The sequence below is a fragment of the Atractosteus spatula genome, chromosome 11, assembly GCF_055471065.1.
Source record: "Atractosteus spatula isolate fAtrSpa1 chromosome 11, fAtrSpa1.hap1, whole genome shotgun sequence".
Lineage (NCBI taxonomy): Eukaryota > Metazoa > Chordata > Actinopteri > Semionotiformes > Lepisosteidae > Atractosteus > Atractosteus spatula.
Genome location: NC_142716.1, coordinates 26,206,920 through 26,226,051, shown reverse-complemented (window position 1 = coordinate 26,226,051; position 19,132 = coordinate 26,206,920). Strand labels below are relative to the sequence as shown.

Sequence of the window (19,132 nt, the reverse complement as noted above, 5' to 3'; positions counted from 1 at the left end):
CGATTATCAAACTTTATTGATAAATCAAAAACAAAAACTATCCGACCAAACCAGAAAAAGAAAAAAAGAATAACGGACACAGCGCGAGCCTGCATTCTCTCCTCAGCCGTCCACACCACACTTTTCCCTGGGTCAGAGATTAAATAAAACTTCACTCGCACCAAACAAATGACCACACACTGAACACTGAACATGTTAACCCAAATATGTCTCACAATACTTTTATGGTACATTACTTTGCTAAAATGTATTTAAAAATAAAAACGATTACAAACACCAGCAGAGAGAGAGACACACACAGTTCTTCATTGTCAAAAAGTAATTGTTTTTTACTTTGTCAGCACCCAGACAAACGCAAACGCGTTATTAATGAAATGCTTTTATTCATTCTTAATCGAACTCACAAGTTGTCATCTGCTGTTGAAGCTCTGTGACACTAGACTCACACATGGCTAGACTTGACTATTTAACCATGAGATTATGTTTATGTTTATTAATCTTCCTTGTTATGCACTGAGAATGATAAGCACCCCAAACACAAGGGCGGCGTAGCGGTCGGCTCTGGCTTTCCCATCTATACCGATGCACTGCAAGTACAACCCCCCCTCCTTCTCTTGAGTGATGGGCAACAGTTGGATATCTGGGAGAATTGTTCGTTCCACTGGCGTCTGTGAATTCCGCTGTGTAAACGGTGCTTCCTGAGGGGAGATAGATGGCGGGGACAGCGTCAGCCAGGTCCTGGGCGGTGGTGAGCAGAGAAGCCAGATGGAGTGTCCTGAGGCGGTGTGTGCTCTGGGGGGGGCAGAGCTTCCGCCAGGCATTGCAACCTGCGCAGTGGGGGGAGGCACTCACCGGGAGACAGCTGCTCAAGCGTTTGACTGCAGGTACACACTGTCTCCGGCTTCTGCATCTTCAGGAGTGTCTCTAACCTCCCAATCCTCCCCTGTAATGCGTCGCACTGCTCCCGGTGCTGCCGAAAAGTCTCCATACAGGTGCTGCCTCTACAGGCTGGCACCCTTGAAAGCTGCACGTATGCGACTTCAATTAACACCAGTATTAAATGTATTACACTGTATTAATCAAGCCTTGTTTCCTTGATAATAGTTGATCTGTTCTTGCATATTGACATAGAACTTGAACCTTATTGCATGTACATGTACTGGTACAATGGAATCCTTACTTACAGAAAGTTAGGATAGTTATGATCGGGTGTGAATGAGGAATGTTGAATGGTATTGAATAGTTTGACTTTTGTGAAGGCAAATCCATGAGAATATTTTGTGCTCTAATCCTGCAATTAACATGATAAATCAAGTTAAAATAAGTTCCCAGATGCTTCCCTAATTAATCTACTGTTCTTATCATAGTTTACTACAGTAAGCAACACTAGATCATAACCTTGTCGTGTGGTTTGGTAAGCCTTCAAACTAATTTTCTTGAAACACATAATTACAATACACTGTATAATAGCAGAATAACAATAACATCTTTTAACTGGATTTGATTGCTTTCAGAGTTCTTTTATAAGGATTGTGCCTTTGTTTCTAAGGTTAACACTGTCCTTTCATTACAGAAATATCATGAGGTCCAAGCAAATAAACACACATGCACATATAAGTGACAAGTAATAGGTTTATTCCATGATGAAAAGAGAAAAGAGAAAACACAACGTTTCAGCTGTGAAGCCTTCTTCAGGTGTGCAGGTGTGCCTTCTTCTTTAGCACACCTGAAGAAGGCTTCACAGCCGAAACGTGTTTCTCTCTTCTCTTTTCAGCATGGAATAAACCTATTACTTGTTCCTTTGAAGACTACACATGCTGACGCAGCTACCCACCTGAACTACTTGCACATATAAGTGTTTGCAAGCCTGTATCTATATATTCCTGGTAATATGCTTCTATTAATGTAGTAAGAAAGCAATCAGAAGAACTGTTTATAAAGTATTCTTGGTAAAACTCATCAAATCATCTCACTTTTAAATAACTTTAAAAAGTTGCCTGATCACTTTCTTCTTGCCCCTCTTTTGATAAAGAGGTATTGTTGGTTTTTTTTAGGATAATGAAATCATTGTGAGAAAGATGTTTTAAAGAATTCTACAGGATATTTTAGCAAGTTAGCGAGATAACACTAGTAAGGACCCTGATAATTAGATACTAATTATTTTTGTTTGGAAGTGTATCTTAGCATTTCATAGAACAGCACAGCATGGCATAGAAAGTGATGCATTTGTATCACTATATTACGAATATTCTTTCAAAAACATAATCAATTTTTCTATATTAAACTATAATAAAAATTCTATAATAAAATCAGTATAAAATTAACACGGATTTATTGTTTATTAGATTTAATGTCTGCTAAAGACTTATAATTATTAATTATAAAAGACCATGTTATGGCAATTAGAATTTCGAAAGTAGTGGAGTATAAGTGGCTCAGCACTGGGAATACACGTTCTTTGATGGGCTGGAAAAGTCCTGTACATCACTGTGTAAGGTCAATAGGTGTATGACTGTGTAAGAGAGGTTGGACAAACCTGGGGTCAAAGGTCATGGGCGTGAGCAGAAATGTACAGATAAAATCGCCAATTCTAATTTGGGTGGGTATAAAATTACCACTACTACTACTACTACTACTACTACTAACCAGGCAGCACAGTAGTACAGTGGTTAGCATTGCTATCTTACAGCACTGGGGCCCTGGGCTTGATTTTGGACTCAGGATGCCATCTGTGAAGAAATTGTCTTTTCTCCCAGGGTTTCCTCTGGGTGCTCCAGTTTCCTCCCCCCGTCCAAAAATATACTGGTTGGCTGATTGGCTTCTGAGAAAAGATTAGCTCTAGTGTGAGCTTCAGTGTCTGTATCTGCCCTGCGATTAATTGACTTCCGGTCCAATGTGTCACCTTCCTTGTGCCCATTGCTTCCAGGGATACAAACATCAGTATCATCTTTATCATTGCCACTACTAAATTAAACACAATGTACCTCACAACTGGCAGCCCACTAAAGCTCAGCAGCTGTGAACCTGGTCAGTATCTGGATGGGAGATCTCCTGGGAAAGCTAAGGTTGCTGCTGGAAGAGGTGTAAGTGGGGCCAGCAGGGGGTGCTCACGCTGCAGTCTATGTGAGTCCTAATGCCCCAGTATAGTGACGGGGACACTATACTTTAAAAAGGCACTGTCCTTGGGATGAGACATAAAACCGAGGTCCTGACTCTCTGTGGTCATTGAAAATCCCAGGGCGTTTCTCGAAAAGAGTATAGGTGTTACCCCAGCATCCTGGCCAAATTTCCCATTGGCCCTTACCAGTCATGGCCTCCTAAGAATCCCCATCTTTGAATTGGCTTCATTACTCCGCTCTCCTCCCCACTAAATAGCTGGTGTGTGGTGAGTGTTCTGTGTACACTTTGGCTTCACATTGGTGGTGGTGGACGAGAGTCCCCAATACCTGGAAAGAGCTTTGAGTGGAGTGTCCAGAAAAGCACTATAAAAGTGTAAGGAATTATTATTATTATTGACCTTTTCAAAGTACTGTGTTAACGGTAATAACTTGCAATCCATCATCTACTGACTCTTCATAAATCGCTAACTGCTGTTCATTGCAAGTATGAATGAATAGAATGTGATCTGTTATCTCGGTCTGTTGTAATATCTCTTTGTGTGTCCACACAGGAGCCCTACACTTTGACCAGACTCAGGGTTTCTGGCTCAGTCACAGTGTCCCCCACTTCCCTCCATTCCCAGAAAGGGGGTACAGCTGGCCGTCCTCAGGGAAACTGAACGGCCGGAATGCGCTCTGTATCACTTACAAATCTACACAATTCCCTCAGATAGGTGCGCAACATCCACTATAAAGTCACTGGGGAGCCAGAGCCTATCCCAGCAAGCAAAGGGGAAAAGGCAGGATACACACTGGACAGGATGCCAGGACATCACAGTGCATACAGAGCCAAAAACACACAGTGCTTACCCAAGAGTCAATTTTCCCAAAAGCCAATTAACCCAACTAGTCTGTTGTTTTTGGACTGTGGGACCAAAAACTGGAGCACCCAGAGGAAACCCCTGCAAACACAGGGAGAACATACAAACTGCACATTTGTAGTTCACATCTGTAGGGCAGAAACACATGTTGCGCTTCTAAAACTGTCTTGCTACAAGGGCTTTCCAATCACTACCAGTAGCTCTTTTATGTTGTTCTGTTGTGATTGTTATTAAAACATAAAAAGTTCTGAAAGAACTTAATTGGAAAGCAAAGCACTGAAAACCATTTAGTAAGGGGAAATGTTTCATTATACAATGTGAAAATGGCAGTAAAATTAAATTCCAGACCGGTAAGAGCTTTTTTTTTACTTTTCACAGAGTGTTTCCTTTCTCTTTAAGCCAAGAAAGAGCCCTGTCTGGAGAGCCATTGTAGATGCTGTTAAATGCCTTATATTTCTACTTTGTTGACATACTTGAGGGTTGTCTTTTACAGACATCTACACTGGTTGGGCTGCTCAAGTTTTAAAGACTACTCTGTTGACGGAAACCTGGCAACGAAAAGAGCATGAACTGCCTTCGAACTGCTCCCTTCCTGAACACGTTTTAAATATCAGAAGAATTAAACTGCCGGGACCTGTGGAGTTCTGCTCTCACTTTGATCATGCCAAGTGGTGTGTATCCCAGAAGGATGGAGACCAGTGGATCTGCACTGGAGATCTAAACAGAGAGGACTGCCAGTAGTGGAAAAGTGGAGGACTTATTTGCTCACAAAACCCTGTTATCTACCACGCTTTCAGGGGGGCTGTGTCCTGGTTTGTTAGGTGCAGAGACATGTTTAAGCTGTAAGAGGGGGAATGTTTGACCCTGTTGTTGCAATTCAGTTACGCTGACTCTTTCTGTATCTATTTGTTGCAGATGCAGAGCAGTGTTAATTGCGCTCAGGTTTAGCAAATGCTGTTTGATATTTTGAAGCTAATGTTTGCTGAAAAGCAAGAAAAAAAGTTGCTCAAATGCAAATGTGCTTCTTTCCAGAACAACTAAAATGTATAGGTTTAAACATGGGTTGATGGCTAACACAAAAGAAACACCCAACGACTGCAATTATCAATCCATTCATCTATTATCAGAAAGCAGCTTTTTTCCTGTGAAGTGTAGTGGCAAAGCTCTTCATTTAAAATAAGAGGACACTGGTTGTAAATGTCAATCAGAATTATGTTGCGCAAATGTTTTTTCTTTATAGGTTTGGTTGGGTTACCACCAGCAGTTCTGTGAAATCTTTCCTCATTTTGTGCTTTTGTCTTCTGTTGTGCGAATCCCATCTACAGCCAATAAATGATGGTGCTCGCAGCTCTGAATATATTAAGATTAGTGGAATTCCTGGTCTACCAGCACTCTTTTGTTGTGTGCATCTAATCTATAATCAATAAGTTAAGATAACAGCATATTATTTGCTGAGGTACGCAGATATTCCTGACTTCCATTGTTGGTGGAGCTGGGTCATATTTGCCTGGGAAAAAATGTGCACAACATGATTTCTTCTAAAAAAAACGTTTCTACTAGCATCTTGTGCTGTGTTCCTCAAATGTCTTATTTTTCCTGTTGGCACTGTTTTTCTTCCCGTTTTCTTCTACCACCTTACAGTGCGCTCACAAATTATTGTCACCCTTAATGAAGAACAAAAAACCCCATATAAAATAAACAGCACAGATAATGACTTATATTTTATATACCCCAAAACTGGGTAAACTAGTGAAAAACATTGATTTTGTTTTCTCTCAAACATTTCTTAGTTGATTTTTAAATGGTGTGTTTAGGATCACTGTCATGCTGGGAGGTCCACCAGAGACCAAATCATGCTGTAGCTTTCTGGCATAGGCAGCCAGATTTTTGCCCAGAATATCCTGATATTTAGTAGAGATCATGATACCTTTGTCCTTAACAAGGGCCCCAGTGGCATCACAACCACCCCACAACATCAATGTTCCACCCCCATATTTCACAGTGAATATACGTTTTTTTGTGTGAGTATGCATCCCTCTCCAACGCCAAACGTACTGGTGGTGTGAGTGGCCACACCCTTCAATTTTGGTCTCACCTGACCATAGCACTGGGTTCTAGTCAAAGTCCCAATGGCATTTGGCAAACTCCAGACACTTCAGTTTGTTTCTTGTTATCAATTCCTTCTGGCAACCCTTCCAAATAGCTTTTTGGCATGGATGTACCATCTAATTATTGATTTAGAGACTCAAGGACTCCAAGATGCAACCAGACTCTGCAGTTCTCCAGCTGTGACCCTTGGTTTCTTTACCATTTGTGAAGATTAATACTAATTTGTCTCTTAATTTGTCACTTCTTTGCCTTTCCCCATGGTGGTGGATGGCCAAAGTTTTTATTATGTGTGTTTACCTCTTTTTATACCCTGGTGAAACAGCAAGTCCAGAAAATGTTCCTTTTGACTGAGTTATATTTAAAAAAGCAGAACTTCATTTCAGATTTTATTTAGTTCAGTTTTCTTAAAGAAAAGTGGGGGATCTAATAATTTTGACATTAATGTTCCTGGAAAAAACATGTATTACTCATTTTAAATATTTGTTTTGAAATAATTCCCATTGTCTGGGCATAAGATAGACTCATTATCTGTGCTGTGTATTTTATACAGCTTATTTTGTTTAACTTTATCAAGGGTGCCAATAATTCTTGAGCCCACTGTACCTGCTTAGATAAATAGAATCACTATTACACACCAAGAAAAACACTCAAAACACTAACTTCTGTTCTTGGAAGTATAGTGTTCAGTCCAATTTTAATGCATCACTGATATTTGAAGAAAGTGAAAACCGCTTTGCACTGTTTGGAGATGATTGCCAAGATCATCCAGGTGGATGCTGCACATTGGTGGTGGCGGAGGGGAGTCCCCATTACCTGTAAAGTGCAATATACTGTAAGTGTAAGCAATTAATTATTGAGCTTAATTTTGTGGGTCTGTCTAAACAAAATTCCAAGTAGGATCAGATTTCAAATATTGCTCTGACAAAGTGTAAACCCAGAAAAAACTCCCCTTATGCAAAACTGGGTGAAGGGACTTATACCTTGATCACAGCTGCTTCCTCAATGTGCGGTTTTAAACTTCCAATTTTGATAAAGTTCTAGCCCAGGAATGTTAAAAGGTTACAAGCGAGAGAAAGATATTCTGCCCATCTTTTCTGTTTGGTTGATAACTATTGATAAAAGATTCTTTGTAACACTCCTGTGATTTGGATTGCACAGCATGTCTTTTCCATCACAGACTTCAATTTCATTCTCTCCCCCCATGTTGAATGTGAAGTACTGTAGCTGCCCGAGTCCAAATTCTCAGTTCTTTTCAGGATTTTGAATACTCAAGTCTCCACATCTTCAATCCTCCAGCCAAAAGTGATAAAGTTGTTTTAACCTCTCAGTTTACAACACAATACTGTACCTTTCAATGTGGGAGTTATTCCGGTTTCTCTTCCTTAGACTGTTTCCAATGTCAATTATTGTAATGATCTTCTAATATAAGGACTCCTACATTTTATCTTTAGCTTTTAGACATGCTCATTTCTAATATACAATGAAGTCATTGTTCTCTGTATTAAAAAACAATATGAATACAAGCTAATAAAAGGAAGACTGAAATAGCGGTTTGAGACAAGCCAGCCTCTTCAGACCTCATTAGGCCCCAGCATATGGACAAGCCACAACAGAAAGGAAATACTGCAGAAAAAATTTAAGTCACAAGCTGCCCCACCACCAACAACAACAACAAAATCCTCCCATAGAACTATTTATAAACTGTACCAAACCTAGGCTAATTGACACCATGTGAGAATGTGCCTCTCACCCTTAACTAATTTGCTAATTCACCCCCACGTGGGTCTATGTACACATGATTGAGGCTTGAACCCCCTCAGCTGAAACTAGTGCATCAACACTGCTGACCCACCACACTGTTGTATTTGAGAGCTTCCTTAAATAGAGGTGAAATGTGCTCTCACTGTCCTATTCAAATTCTTTGGTTCCTGAAATGAATAGTAGCACAGATGTAAAGAAAGAACAACTGGATACAGCAATCGCTCAGCAGGTCTTTTTAAGCCTATGTGAGTTGCACTGATCGGGCAAAATCACTGTCCATGCTCATATGTCCTCGCATGTTGGGAGTTAGGATACAGAATTTTTTTTTATTGAATTAAAACCCTGTTGTGGTGAAAGAACATCAAGACTGTTATAAAATGAACACTCATTGGAATGTTATTTTGTTTCACAAATGTAGCAATAGCATTTGTGATGATATTATTTTAAACTGCTTTAATGATGTCAAAATAATCAAAGTACCTAACTGAGAAATTCTGCTCTAGATCATAGTCTGATTTACAGTGTCCTTTCACGTATCTAATACTGGATATACCGGAAAATCAGAACTGCAAATAGTTCCTTGTCTTTCAAGGTCAATTGCAAAATGCCTTTTTTGGCATTCTGTGCATTCTTTTAGGCAAGTTTTGGTCTGGCAACACTTTCGGGTTTCGTGGCCTGAATTGGAGAAGTGAGAAAACTGAAGTAGCTGCCTGTATTGTCTCTCCTTAGTCTTGAAAGACTAAAACCTGCTTCAAGGCCACACTCATGGTAAGTGTCTGGTTTTCTTTCATTAGTTTTGAAAATTGAATTAGAATGTTCCGTGATTGAATTTAGTCACACAAGAAGTATCGTTCACAAGCCGTGTTCACTCACCCTCTGCAGTACGAGTTGGGGATTGTCTTGCTTAAGTTGGCATCTGGGCTCCTAACTTTAGCCTTTAGTTATGTAGCCTTTGAGTCCCTTATTACTCCATCATTATTGCATTGTTATTTTTGCAGCTATTAACATCAAGCCTACATTTCATTTTCTACCATTGTGGTAGTTCTGGACTTAAAAACTAGAAAATGACTATGGGATGGCTTTATTGGAAATCTCTCAAGAATTCACATACACTTTTACCTTTGTTTGTTGGGAATGAAAGCATAATAGAAAATGCTGAATGTCCATTTAATGACTGATCGCATAGCACTACATCCATATTGCACTACAATAAATGACACATTAATCCAAGAAAGAACTGCACTGTAACTTATAGACCATAAATAGACTTAAATAGACCATAAATGCTGTGTATGAAGTGAAGTGTGAACTGAAATGTCTTTCTTCACCAAATATTACTTTGTCTTGTGTGCCAGCCTTAAGCATGAGATACAGTACAAGCTGGAAAGGTTTGACTCAACATGAATACATTTGTTACTACATGCAAATTTGTCTTGAAAGTTAAGCTTCTAGGTTTGAAAAAATGATGGGCATTTTATAATGAAGAAAACAGTTTGGTACTGATTTATTATTGCATTTTTCTGTAAAATTCGATGGTTTGATTGTAGACAATTGAGAAGGACAAACCAGATTTCTTGAGCCCTTGTTTCCATTAGGATGCCGTTTGGATGCTGCTGATCTGGCCGCTGATGATATTTGTACACAGTGGGCTCACTGCTGGTGCAGCCGTGTCCTGCAGGAACGAGCAGGGGGAGTCTGTGGACTGGTGAGTGGTTTTTCTGCCTTTACTAATTCCCCAGTATACATGCAACAGCAAAGAGGTGTAAATTGTAATAAACAGTAGATGGACACATTCTTTCATTGCGTGTATTAAACATTACAATTTAGAATAAATAAAAGCTGAAAAAAGAGAACCAGCTTAAAGCATGTGTGTCCAGCTATAGTTCTGGATGCCATGATCCAGCAGATCTCGGGTTGCATTGGAGTGGACTCCGCTGAAGGGAATTACCCCCAATTGCTCGCGGAATGGTGACGTTCCACATTCTAACGTATCAAGGCGGAGAGAAGTTGCCATGGAGAATAAAACATTCACGTATTAGCAAAATTGAACTTTTTTTAAGTTTTAGAGCTCATAATATTGTAACGCATACGGCCACCATTGGTTGTGAGAGCCGGCTTACCAGCGCGGTGACGTCACCGCCCTTCCCTGTGAATAGCAGGGACCGCAGCCGCCGGGCTGATGGGAGATTTCCCTTTAGTTCAGCTGGCTGGGTCCCTGTTGAGTGACGCCGGAGGCCCGGGTTCGAGTCCCCGATGGTGGGGGTTCGACCTGAGGCGGCAGAGGAGAGGGCGCATACCCACATGAACACCGGAGCGCTACAATTTTTTTGAAAAAACAAACTTCATTAGGCTACTTTAGATTCAAACTGTATGTATTCTACGTACGAAGTTTTGACATAAAGCTTTTATTTCGTCACCCCCATTTCGACTGATGTATATTTATTCATTTACCTGCTTTGTATTCTGTACACGGAGTATTTAATGGTGCTCGTATTTAATAGTACAAGCTTTGAGGTATAGCCAAGTTTACCTTATTTAGTTGAATGAAAGCGTTATGTTCCTCGTACTGTCATTTTTGTACTGGGACAGACGATATGAAATGTATTTAATGGTACACAGCTTGGAATAAGCAGCAATATTGCCAGTGATTCCTTAGTTTACTTCGCCTGTTATGAATCGAGGTTAAGTTTTCAACATGAATGAACACAGTGTCACTACATTTGTACAGGGATTGACGAGATAAAATTCAATTTAATCAAACTGCAAGCGGACAACGAAAAAATTAACAGCCGACTTGGATTTTGACCCTCCTGAGCCGTGTGACAAAACAGTGACATCACGCGAGGGTGCTTTTTACCTTTTTGTACTAGTGCGCCCTTTAATACTGGCGCACTTGAAGTTCACACTTGCGCTACATCACAGAAGTGCGGACTTGTAGAAATGGCTTAGGGCGCAGGTCGAGAACTGGGACATGGCTTTTATCTCTGAAGCACCCAGAGATTTGGGGAAGGACATTAAACCGTTGTGGCTAAGCAAATAATTAGATTAATTGGGTAGGTAAGAGCCGAGTTGGAATTGAAGATTCATTTAACTGGTGAATAATTGAATACTGGAGTCACACCTGAAGAAGGCTCCACGGCCGAAACGTTGTTCTCTTTCTTCTTTTTTTCAGCATGGAATAAACCTATTACTTGTTCCTTTGCAGCCTACTCATGCTGACGCAGCTACCCACCTGAACTATCAATGTAACATTACTTTTTCACAACAATTTTATTATCAGAGAACAGATTATTTGATCAGAAATAGTTCCAGTTTCCTGTTTGATTGTTGTACTGTCTTTTGATTGTTTGAATCTTAATTTATGCATTTGTACACTTACGTTTTAAGTTGCTTTAAAAATAATGAGGTAGTGAACACCCCACCTACCTTGACAGGTAACAAACTCTTTGTTTTGTTTTTCTCACATAAAAATGTAGGAGAAAAATGTTTGACACTTCCAATTTTTGTTTAACCTGTTATTAACATTGACACATTTAGCCAATTTCCTCCTCCTTAAACATTTGTTATATCTCTGCAGCAGAACATAGCAGGAGCCTGGTTCAGGTCTTAAATTGAAGGTAACCCCCTTGGCATTGAATGTGAACAGTCAAATTTCTTATATTTCTTAATGTGTCCACTCAGCAGACAAACATATGAAAAAAAAACAGGAGGCGAAAATGTTTTTTTGGTCTTCAGAGGTCAGATTTTTCAACTATATGCATGTCAAGGGCCTGGGAATGATTTGAAAACCTTGTTCTAGGTGACTACTAGCTTGGATACAAATCTGGGAAAAATTGATCAATTAGAAAAAATTCTACATCATGTTTTGTGAAGACTGAACCTGGAATGAAATTTCACGCCTATAATAAAAAATCATAAAAATATTGAAAATAAGAATAATAACCATTGCAATTGCTATAAAAACCATTAGACACTGCTAGAGAGCCTTTATCTGCTGTTATGCAATGGAAAAAAACCTCAGAGTTGCCTTCTGCTGTGAAAAAAAGGAGCACTGATAAGAAACTGATTGATTACCCCTTCTGAGTCAATGATTGACAGCTAAAAGGCAGGCGGAATGCAGCTGGAGGCTTCTAGAGGAAGCCTTACCCCCATAGGGCTCTAAATGGCTGAAAATACAATGAATGACAGTGGTTTTTCCCAATCAGATCGCCTTAGTTCTAGCGGTCGTTCTTCAAACATTTACTACGAAGTCAATAACCTTCAAGAGTTAAACTGGAGATAAACTAGTCTGGGTTATTTTGGATATATATCATGCTTCAGAATAAGGTAAAAACATGGAATATATATACTGTATATATACGCTGGTTTTTGCTTTTGCTGTTTTGTTGGTAAAAATGTATGATATTGACATGCTGTGCTAGCCGGGTGTTTTTATTGGGATTCTGCTAGTTCATTAATTTATTGGTTTATTGCATAACAGTGTCATATCTGTGGAAACAAACTTTATGGTTTTGTTGTGATGATATTGGAGAATACGTGCATGTGAGAAAATTTGTGGAGCAGTTAAAAAAAATGTTGTTTATCTTGCGTTTATCTTAAAAATAAAAAGTGTCATCTGGGGGGACAGGCGTGGTCACCAGTGACCACGATCCGGGCAAACAGGTTTTTTCAATTTTTTTATTGATATCACATTACATTATAAATTATAGAGCTTAACTTTCTGTATGCATCATATGAAAAAAAATGACAGAAAACCTCTACAACATGTTCATTGACATAACGATGTACTATTCAGTACTGGAATTTATTTTTTTGTTTAGATATTTTTTCTATTTATAGAACACTGCATTAATAATTATTGAACTTAATTTTCTATGTGTGCTTCATATGAAAGAAACTGACCGAAATAACATCATATGTTCACTGACATATTGATGTACTGTACACATGTATGCATAGCCCGTGGGGTGTGATTAACGGGCATTTCGACTTATGTAAATTTCTAGTTACGTAAGGGTTTCTGGAACGGAACTATTATGTAACTCGAGGTTTGTCTGTACATTTTTGTCTCTATCCTTAAGCTCTAGAATGTTACTGTGAAATTAAGACATTTGGGTCTTCAATTCATAGACTGAAACAGACACCTGTTGCAAAAAAACCGACCTAGGACCTCAAGCACTTAACTACCACTATGTGCTCAAGTTGCCTTTTCTCACAAAAACTCTGAAATGGACAATGCGACTCAATTCTAATTGCATCTTGTATCTAATGGCTCTTTGAACCTCTTCAGTTGGAGTTTGGATCCACAGTACAGAAACTACCATTGTTAAGTCAGTTAATGATTTTCCAGTGGCTTCTGGATCACTTAATGTGCTCTTTATTCAACTAAAATGCTGCTGGTGTCAATCACAGTCCCACACTGGATCACATGGAAACTTATCTTGGGATATCTGGCACATCCCTTCCTTGGTTTAGCTCTTATTTATCAATACCACAACCAGAAACAAATTCATCAATCCTAGTTAAAAGTGCACTAACCCGAGGTATTACATAGAGATTTGTACTGGAAACTTAACTATTTAATATTTATACACTGGCTCTTGGGCAAAGTTTTTACCATTATGGGCTTGGGTTTCACTGCTATCCTGCTGACAGATTAATTTGAAAATCAAATTGGATTACTACTATTCTGGTTTCTGTACTTTACAGGTGTCTGTCTGAAATTAAGATATAGATACAAAAGAAACATTTCTGAAAGCAAACCGTGACAAGACTGATATTAGCTCAACAGCTGAAAAATTAATGCTATAATATTGATATGTGCCATTATTTTTTTGTGTATTATGTGTACTACTGTAAGGAGCTTTGAGGGTTATTTAAAAACACTCATAAATTAACATTATACTATTATTATTGTCCTTCAATGCATAGTCATGAGAATTGTGAAGAGAGAAAATCTTGCAATACTGCACTCACCACTCTGGGCAAGATGTCAAATTTGCCAAGCATGAACTGCAACTAATAGCACCAATGATCGTAAGAGACGCTGACACATCGAGGCCACTCTGCGTGGCCTCTATGAACTGGGCTGTTAAATCTACACAAGAGCTAATGCTGAATTCAAACAACTTAATTCCTTAATGCCATATCCTCTTCATTAAAATCCAGGCACTACTGTTTTGTAAATCCTTTAGTCACCTCAAAATTGATACCCAAAATATAAACAAATAATTGTTCCACATAGACATGGAATACTTGTTTATTCTAAAATATAACTGTTCTATCTACATACTCTTCACACTTTAAACTATAAATCCCACCATTTTCTAACTGCTTTTTCCAATACAGGGTTGCAGGGAGCTGCAGCTTATCCTGGCATGCAGTGAGCGCAAGGTGGTACAGTATACACGCTGGAGGGGACAGCAGTCTATCACAGGACACACACAGATAGACACACACAACCTCACACCAAGGCCAACTGTCCCAGAAACCAATTAAACTACCAGCGTGTCTTTGGACTGTGGGGGGAAACCCACGCAAACATGGGGAGAACATACAAACTCCACGCAGACAGCACCCCAGGTCTGGAATTGAACCCAGGGCCCCAGTGCTACATGGCAGAAGCGCTATCCACTCCACAGCCATGCTGGCCCTTTATATAGATTTTAATTTTCTTTTGATTGTGTTCCAGAGTACTTATTCTCAGTAGTCATAAAGGTAAGACACTGCATACTGAAAAATTATTTTATTTTCTTAAATGTAGCACAAAAGGGACAACAGTGAACACTAAATCCCTGATCCACCCCTCTTCATATTATACTCACTGGATATATATGGCATACAGTATATATGGGGAAACAGCCAAGTCCTGTCAGCTGCAAATGGGCAGGGATGTTTTTGGTAACATTTGGTAGAAAACAGACCTCTTGCTCTTTGAGTAAGCAAAACATGCTGCTATCTGGAACCCGATTCTGTGATTTTTTTTAAGGAGCATATTTGTGATTTTTAAAGTGGGCCTTAGTTTCTGATCATTAATATTCACGTTTGTTTTAGGTAAGATGATTGTCACTATCGTTGTTGCTGTGTTGAGAGAGGTTAATGTTACAAATTACTGCCAGAATTACTTCAGTATACAAACTACCAAGAACAGAAAAACGCAAGAGAGGTTACAGACACAAGTGGGCTGCTCAAGTGACCGTATTCATTAGGTTGCTAGTAGCTAGTAGTTTACTGATGAATCATGTGAAACTGTCTCTTGTACTGTAGGAATCCCAGGAACAGGTTTATCTCTAGAACAAATCTGATAGCTTGTCCCAGAGACAGTTCACCCTCTCAATGCATGACGTCATTCTGGCGCCCAAAAGCTGACACCAAACAAATAGCAGGTTTAAGCAATATTGAGTCAGAAGTTCCTACAGTACCTTCTGGCCTCCTTCTGGGTCCAGAGAATGCACACACGCTACATACTCCTGCATGGCCTGTTCTTTGCTCATGTCCCCGAGCTGCTTCCAGGCCTGCCTGCAACATCACAGCACAATGTGTAACCCATCAGCAGCCTTACAGAGCCCAGCTGGTAGAAACCACACTCTTAACAGCTTTTCAGTAGGACAAATGTTTTGTTTTCTATTTTTAATACAGTTCGGCAAGGAGACTGTCAATGCTAGAACTCATCTTCTCGGGTACGTAATCTAGTCACAGTCTATCCCATAAATTGACAGACAGATGTTACTTGTCTAGGATGTTACTTAGCCTTTAACAACTGAAATCCTACTTACAGTCCCTGGTCTGTTGGGTTTCTTACAATCACTGTAAAAGTTCGCACATTTACCTTTCTTTTTTTCTGGACAACACTGAAACCTATATTTAGTGTGGGTTTTGTGGACTCGCACAGATTTGTCTCTTGCCTCGTGTAACTTAAAATGAGTTTGTGCACAATACTTTAGCTATCGCTTACTAAAAGGAATACATATTCAACAACTGAAAAGGTATCAATGAGAAGAAGCAAACTTTAAGAATATGATTAGCTAGTCATCATGTGAACAGAGGATAACAATGGCTGTTTCAAACAGCAAATACACTGGAATTTAACTGTATTCCTATTTTAAATTCACAGTGGCAATATGCTCACTGTGTGGAAAATGATTCCATTTATTTTTTAAATGTGCTTGATATGATATATATAGATATATATTGTATTACCCTGTTCATTTATGCCAACTGCTTATTTCTAAATTTTGCATATAAATAATGTATATAACTCAGTATACATGGCCAGTAGGTTTGTCAGTAATACAAAATGTTTGGGGACTACCAGGAGAAATAATGTCACAGGTGCAATGTAGTACTACAAGGAGGTACTGTAGATGGATTATGCTTATAATCACAACGTAGTTCTACAAACAATTATCTAAGAAGACAGTTTCCAATTAAACCAGTTTAACTGTAGTTCATTCAAACTTACCATTTCCTTTGTCCTTCAAAGTCAAAGAAGCCTGGTTTTGCTGTGTTACATGTTCCAACTTTGACCTGAAAAGTCAAACCAGACAGAATTTGAAATCTGAAAAAAAGTTTTATCACATACAATTAATTTACAGTTTCTATTGCTAGAAAGCATCATCATAAAGTGCTTAACAAATTTTAGTCCAAGCGGCAAACATTGTACTGTATCAAGATTATGAAAACAATGTTTGAGGTCATTCTGCAGGAAATACAGGACTGAATTTAAAAATGGCAGTAAGAAGGTGAAAACTTTTTTTAAAAAATCTTATTTTAAGCACTTTCTACAAATTTCAGGAATTAAGAGAAACAAAAAATAAGCACTGAAGTGATAAAATATAACAATAATTATTTAAGACAAAACTGGTTAAAGAATTTATTAAGCGATGTCGATCTCATGAAGCAGAGCAAGTCCTGAACTTCTATTCTCCTGTACGTCACAAGAGCTTGCTGCCATCAGCAGCACGGAAATAGAACATTTTGAGATTATGCTCAAAATGAGAATGTGTCCTTGGAAACACAGTGTGTGATGTCATTGCCTTTATAGTTGCTCATTTTATTCCATTTAAATAGGTCAGCATGTCTCAGATAGGCGTATTTGGCTCAAATAAGGATTAACGTTCAAATATGAATTTGCATTCACAGACTGGATTCACATCTTGTTACTGCTAGTTCCAAATTCTCCAGACCAGAGCTGCTTTCCCATCTGATTCATACACATTTAGTAGCTTACAATCATAGTACGTATCCCTGTGTCGCATGTTTTTATCATGCCAGTGAAAACTCTATTATTGGTGTCCACCCAAATATCTTTTAAAATGGCTGTGTAAAAGTATTTATTTCTGCACTTTTATATATCTGATGTCACGCGAGAGCTTGTTAACGATTTTTAAAGCACTTTCATATTCCTCACATTAAAATTGCGAATTTAAACAGGTATCATCCGAGTCTTCTGCCGATCAGATCTTGGTCCTAATAAGTCTTTGACTGACAACTTCAAGATGTCATGAGGAAACTGCTTCTTGCCAGTTGTTGTCTTGAAGATGTAAAGTGGGAACTTTCCCCCGTCACAGACTTCAAGAAAAGCAACAAGCCAACCCGTTGTTGCGCACAAATCGCGACTTCAGAAAAGTCGTTTTGTACACTTCTATTCAACGTTCGTCAGTTAAAACGATCCCTTGGGAAACTAGAAAATATTGCTAGTGGTTTCTACATCCAAACGTACTCAGTACTTTATAAACACGAAGGTTATCCCCCATTGTCACCAACTATATGACAGAAACTGATTATGCACATGCTGAGTGCACATTTGGAAGGTTTCAAACTAATTGATCCTGAGCCCGAAAACACATCAAACACGCCTTTGCTGCAGTTTATTAAAGAGTTGCCAAAGGTTTGGGGTTGCTTTACCTGTTTATACCTGGCGTACAGGTAAAGCAGCTGTTCTCTGCTCGCTGTCTGCACCAGTCCACGGAGCCGCTCAGCTGCCGCTTCAAACTCGGCTTCGAGCTCTGTCTCTTCCAGGCGATACCCCAGGTCACCAGCACCGCAACCTTCCTCCCCGAGACCCGTCTGAGTCCGAATCTGAACCACCGAGCGGCTCTCCTGTGTCCGGCCGAGCCGGGTCGGTACCTGAACCCGTAGCAGAGTCGGGGGAAGACGATGGAGAGCGAGACGCCATATTTGGAGTATGTGCTATAAATATAAATGTTATGATCGTAGTTTGTATTTCTCGAATAATCTAAATCGATCTTCAGGAACACAAATTATATTAAAATTACTCTCTCATGCAGACAGTACCAAGATGCTGGCTAATCGTTTCAGGACTTGTTGCTCACCGCGGAGAGGTCGGCAAGATGGCGACCAGTTCGCACGTGTTTTGTTAAGCGCTGAAAAATTCTTTTTGAGAAGGGTCTTTTTCCCTTAAACTGTTGGTGAAAGGAGAAAATTTGCTTTGATTTGGATGTCTATGATTTTTGACTAACTTTATGTCAATTTTTGGAGAGTTTTAATTTTATTTCTAACCCAAAAAGTTAAAACTTGGATACGATTTTTTTTTCTTTCCTCTGAATTGCACTACTGGAAAAAAAACCCGTTATTTTAGGATGGATTCGATCTCTGAAAAAAGCACTGGTGGAAAAAAGCGAAAAGAGAAGGACGTTTAGAAAATGCCGCGGCCTTCAGGAGGGCAGGTGCACCCTGCAGCAGGGGCGAGCGGCGGAGCCGGGGCGCCCCCGAGGCCGAGCACTCGTCCGCCCTCGACAGCGAGAGGAGCTCCGGAGAGCCGCAGCTGGAACAGCTGCTCGACTCCGACTGAGACATTGAGCCCGACACTCCGGAAAAGCCCCTCATGAAGAGGATGAAAGACGAGCCGTCTCTGCTGGAAATGCAGAATAACATCGTGGTGCTTCTCTCCAGGAAGATTAATGAGAGAGCAGATCATCTGGAGGCATTGATTCGAAAGAACACGATGACAGTTGCTGCCTTACAAAAGTCAGTGGACTTCGCGTTGGAGGAGGTGAGAGACTTAAGATCAGATATGAAAGCAGTGAAGGAAGTGGTTAAAACAAATGCACACATACTGTTGTCAATCTTAGAACTAAAGAAATGTAAGAATGTGTTGCAAAGTTGTGATGAGGCAGGTAATGTGGTGGGGCAGTTTGGCTTGAGCAGTGTGTTGATGGTGGAGAAAAGATGTCTGGGATTGTTTTGGTGATTTTCAATGATGTGAGAGAAGTAGGTGGATCTAGCAGACTCTATAGTAACCTTATATTCAGATAAGTAACC

General features: G+C 39.6%; 1 protein-coding gene across 1 annotated transcript in view; it reads right to left on the bottom strand.

Moving 5' to 3' along the window:
* The window catches only part of LOC148823740 (deoxyribonuclease-2-alpha-like), a 39,158-nt gene extending 20,413 nt beyond the window's left edge, over positions 1–18,745 (bottom strand). Inside the window, exons 1-4 of the mRNA XM_088928106.1 lie at positions 18,518–18,745; positions 17,756–17,977; positions 16,311–16,375; positions 15,271–15,367 (exon numbers count right to left, since the gene is read on the bottom strand). Coding sequence (XP_088784232.1) covers positions 15,271–15,367; positions 16,311–16,375; positions 17,756–17,977; positions 18,518–18,745 — 612 coding nt within the window. The remainder of the gene's footprint in view (positions 1–15,270; positions 15,368–16,310; positions 16,376–17,755; positions 17,978–18,517) is intronic.
* Between the last annotated feature and the right edge of the window lie 387 nt (positions 18,746–19,132).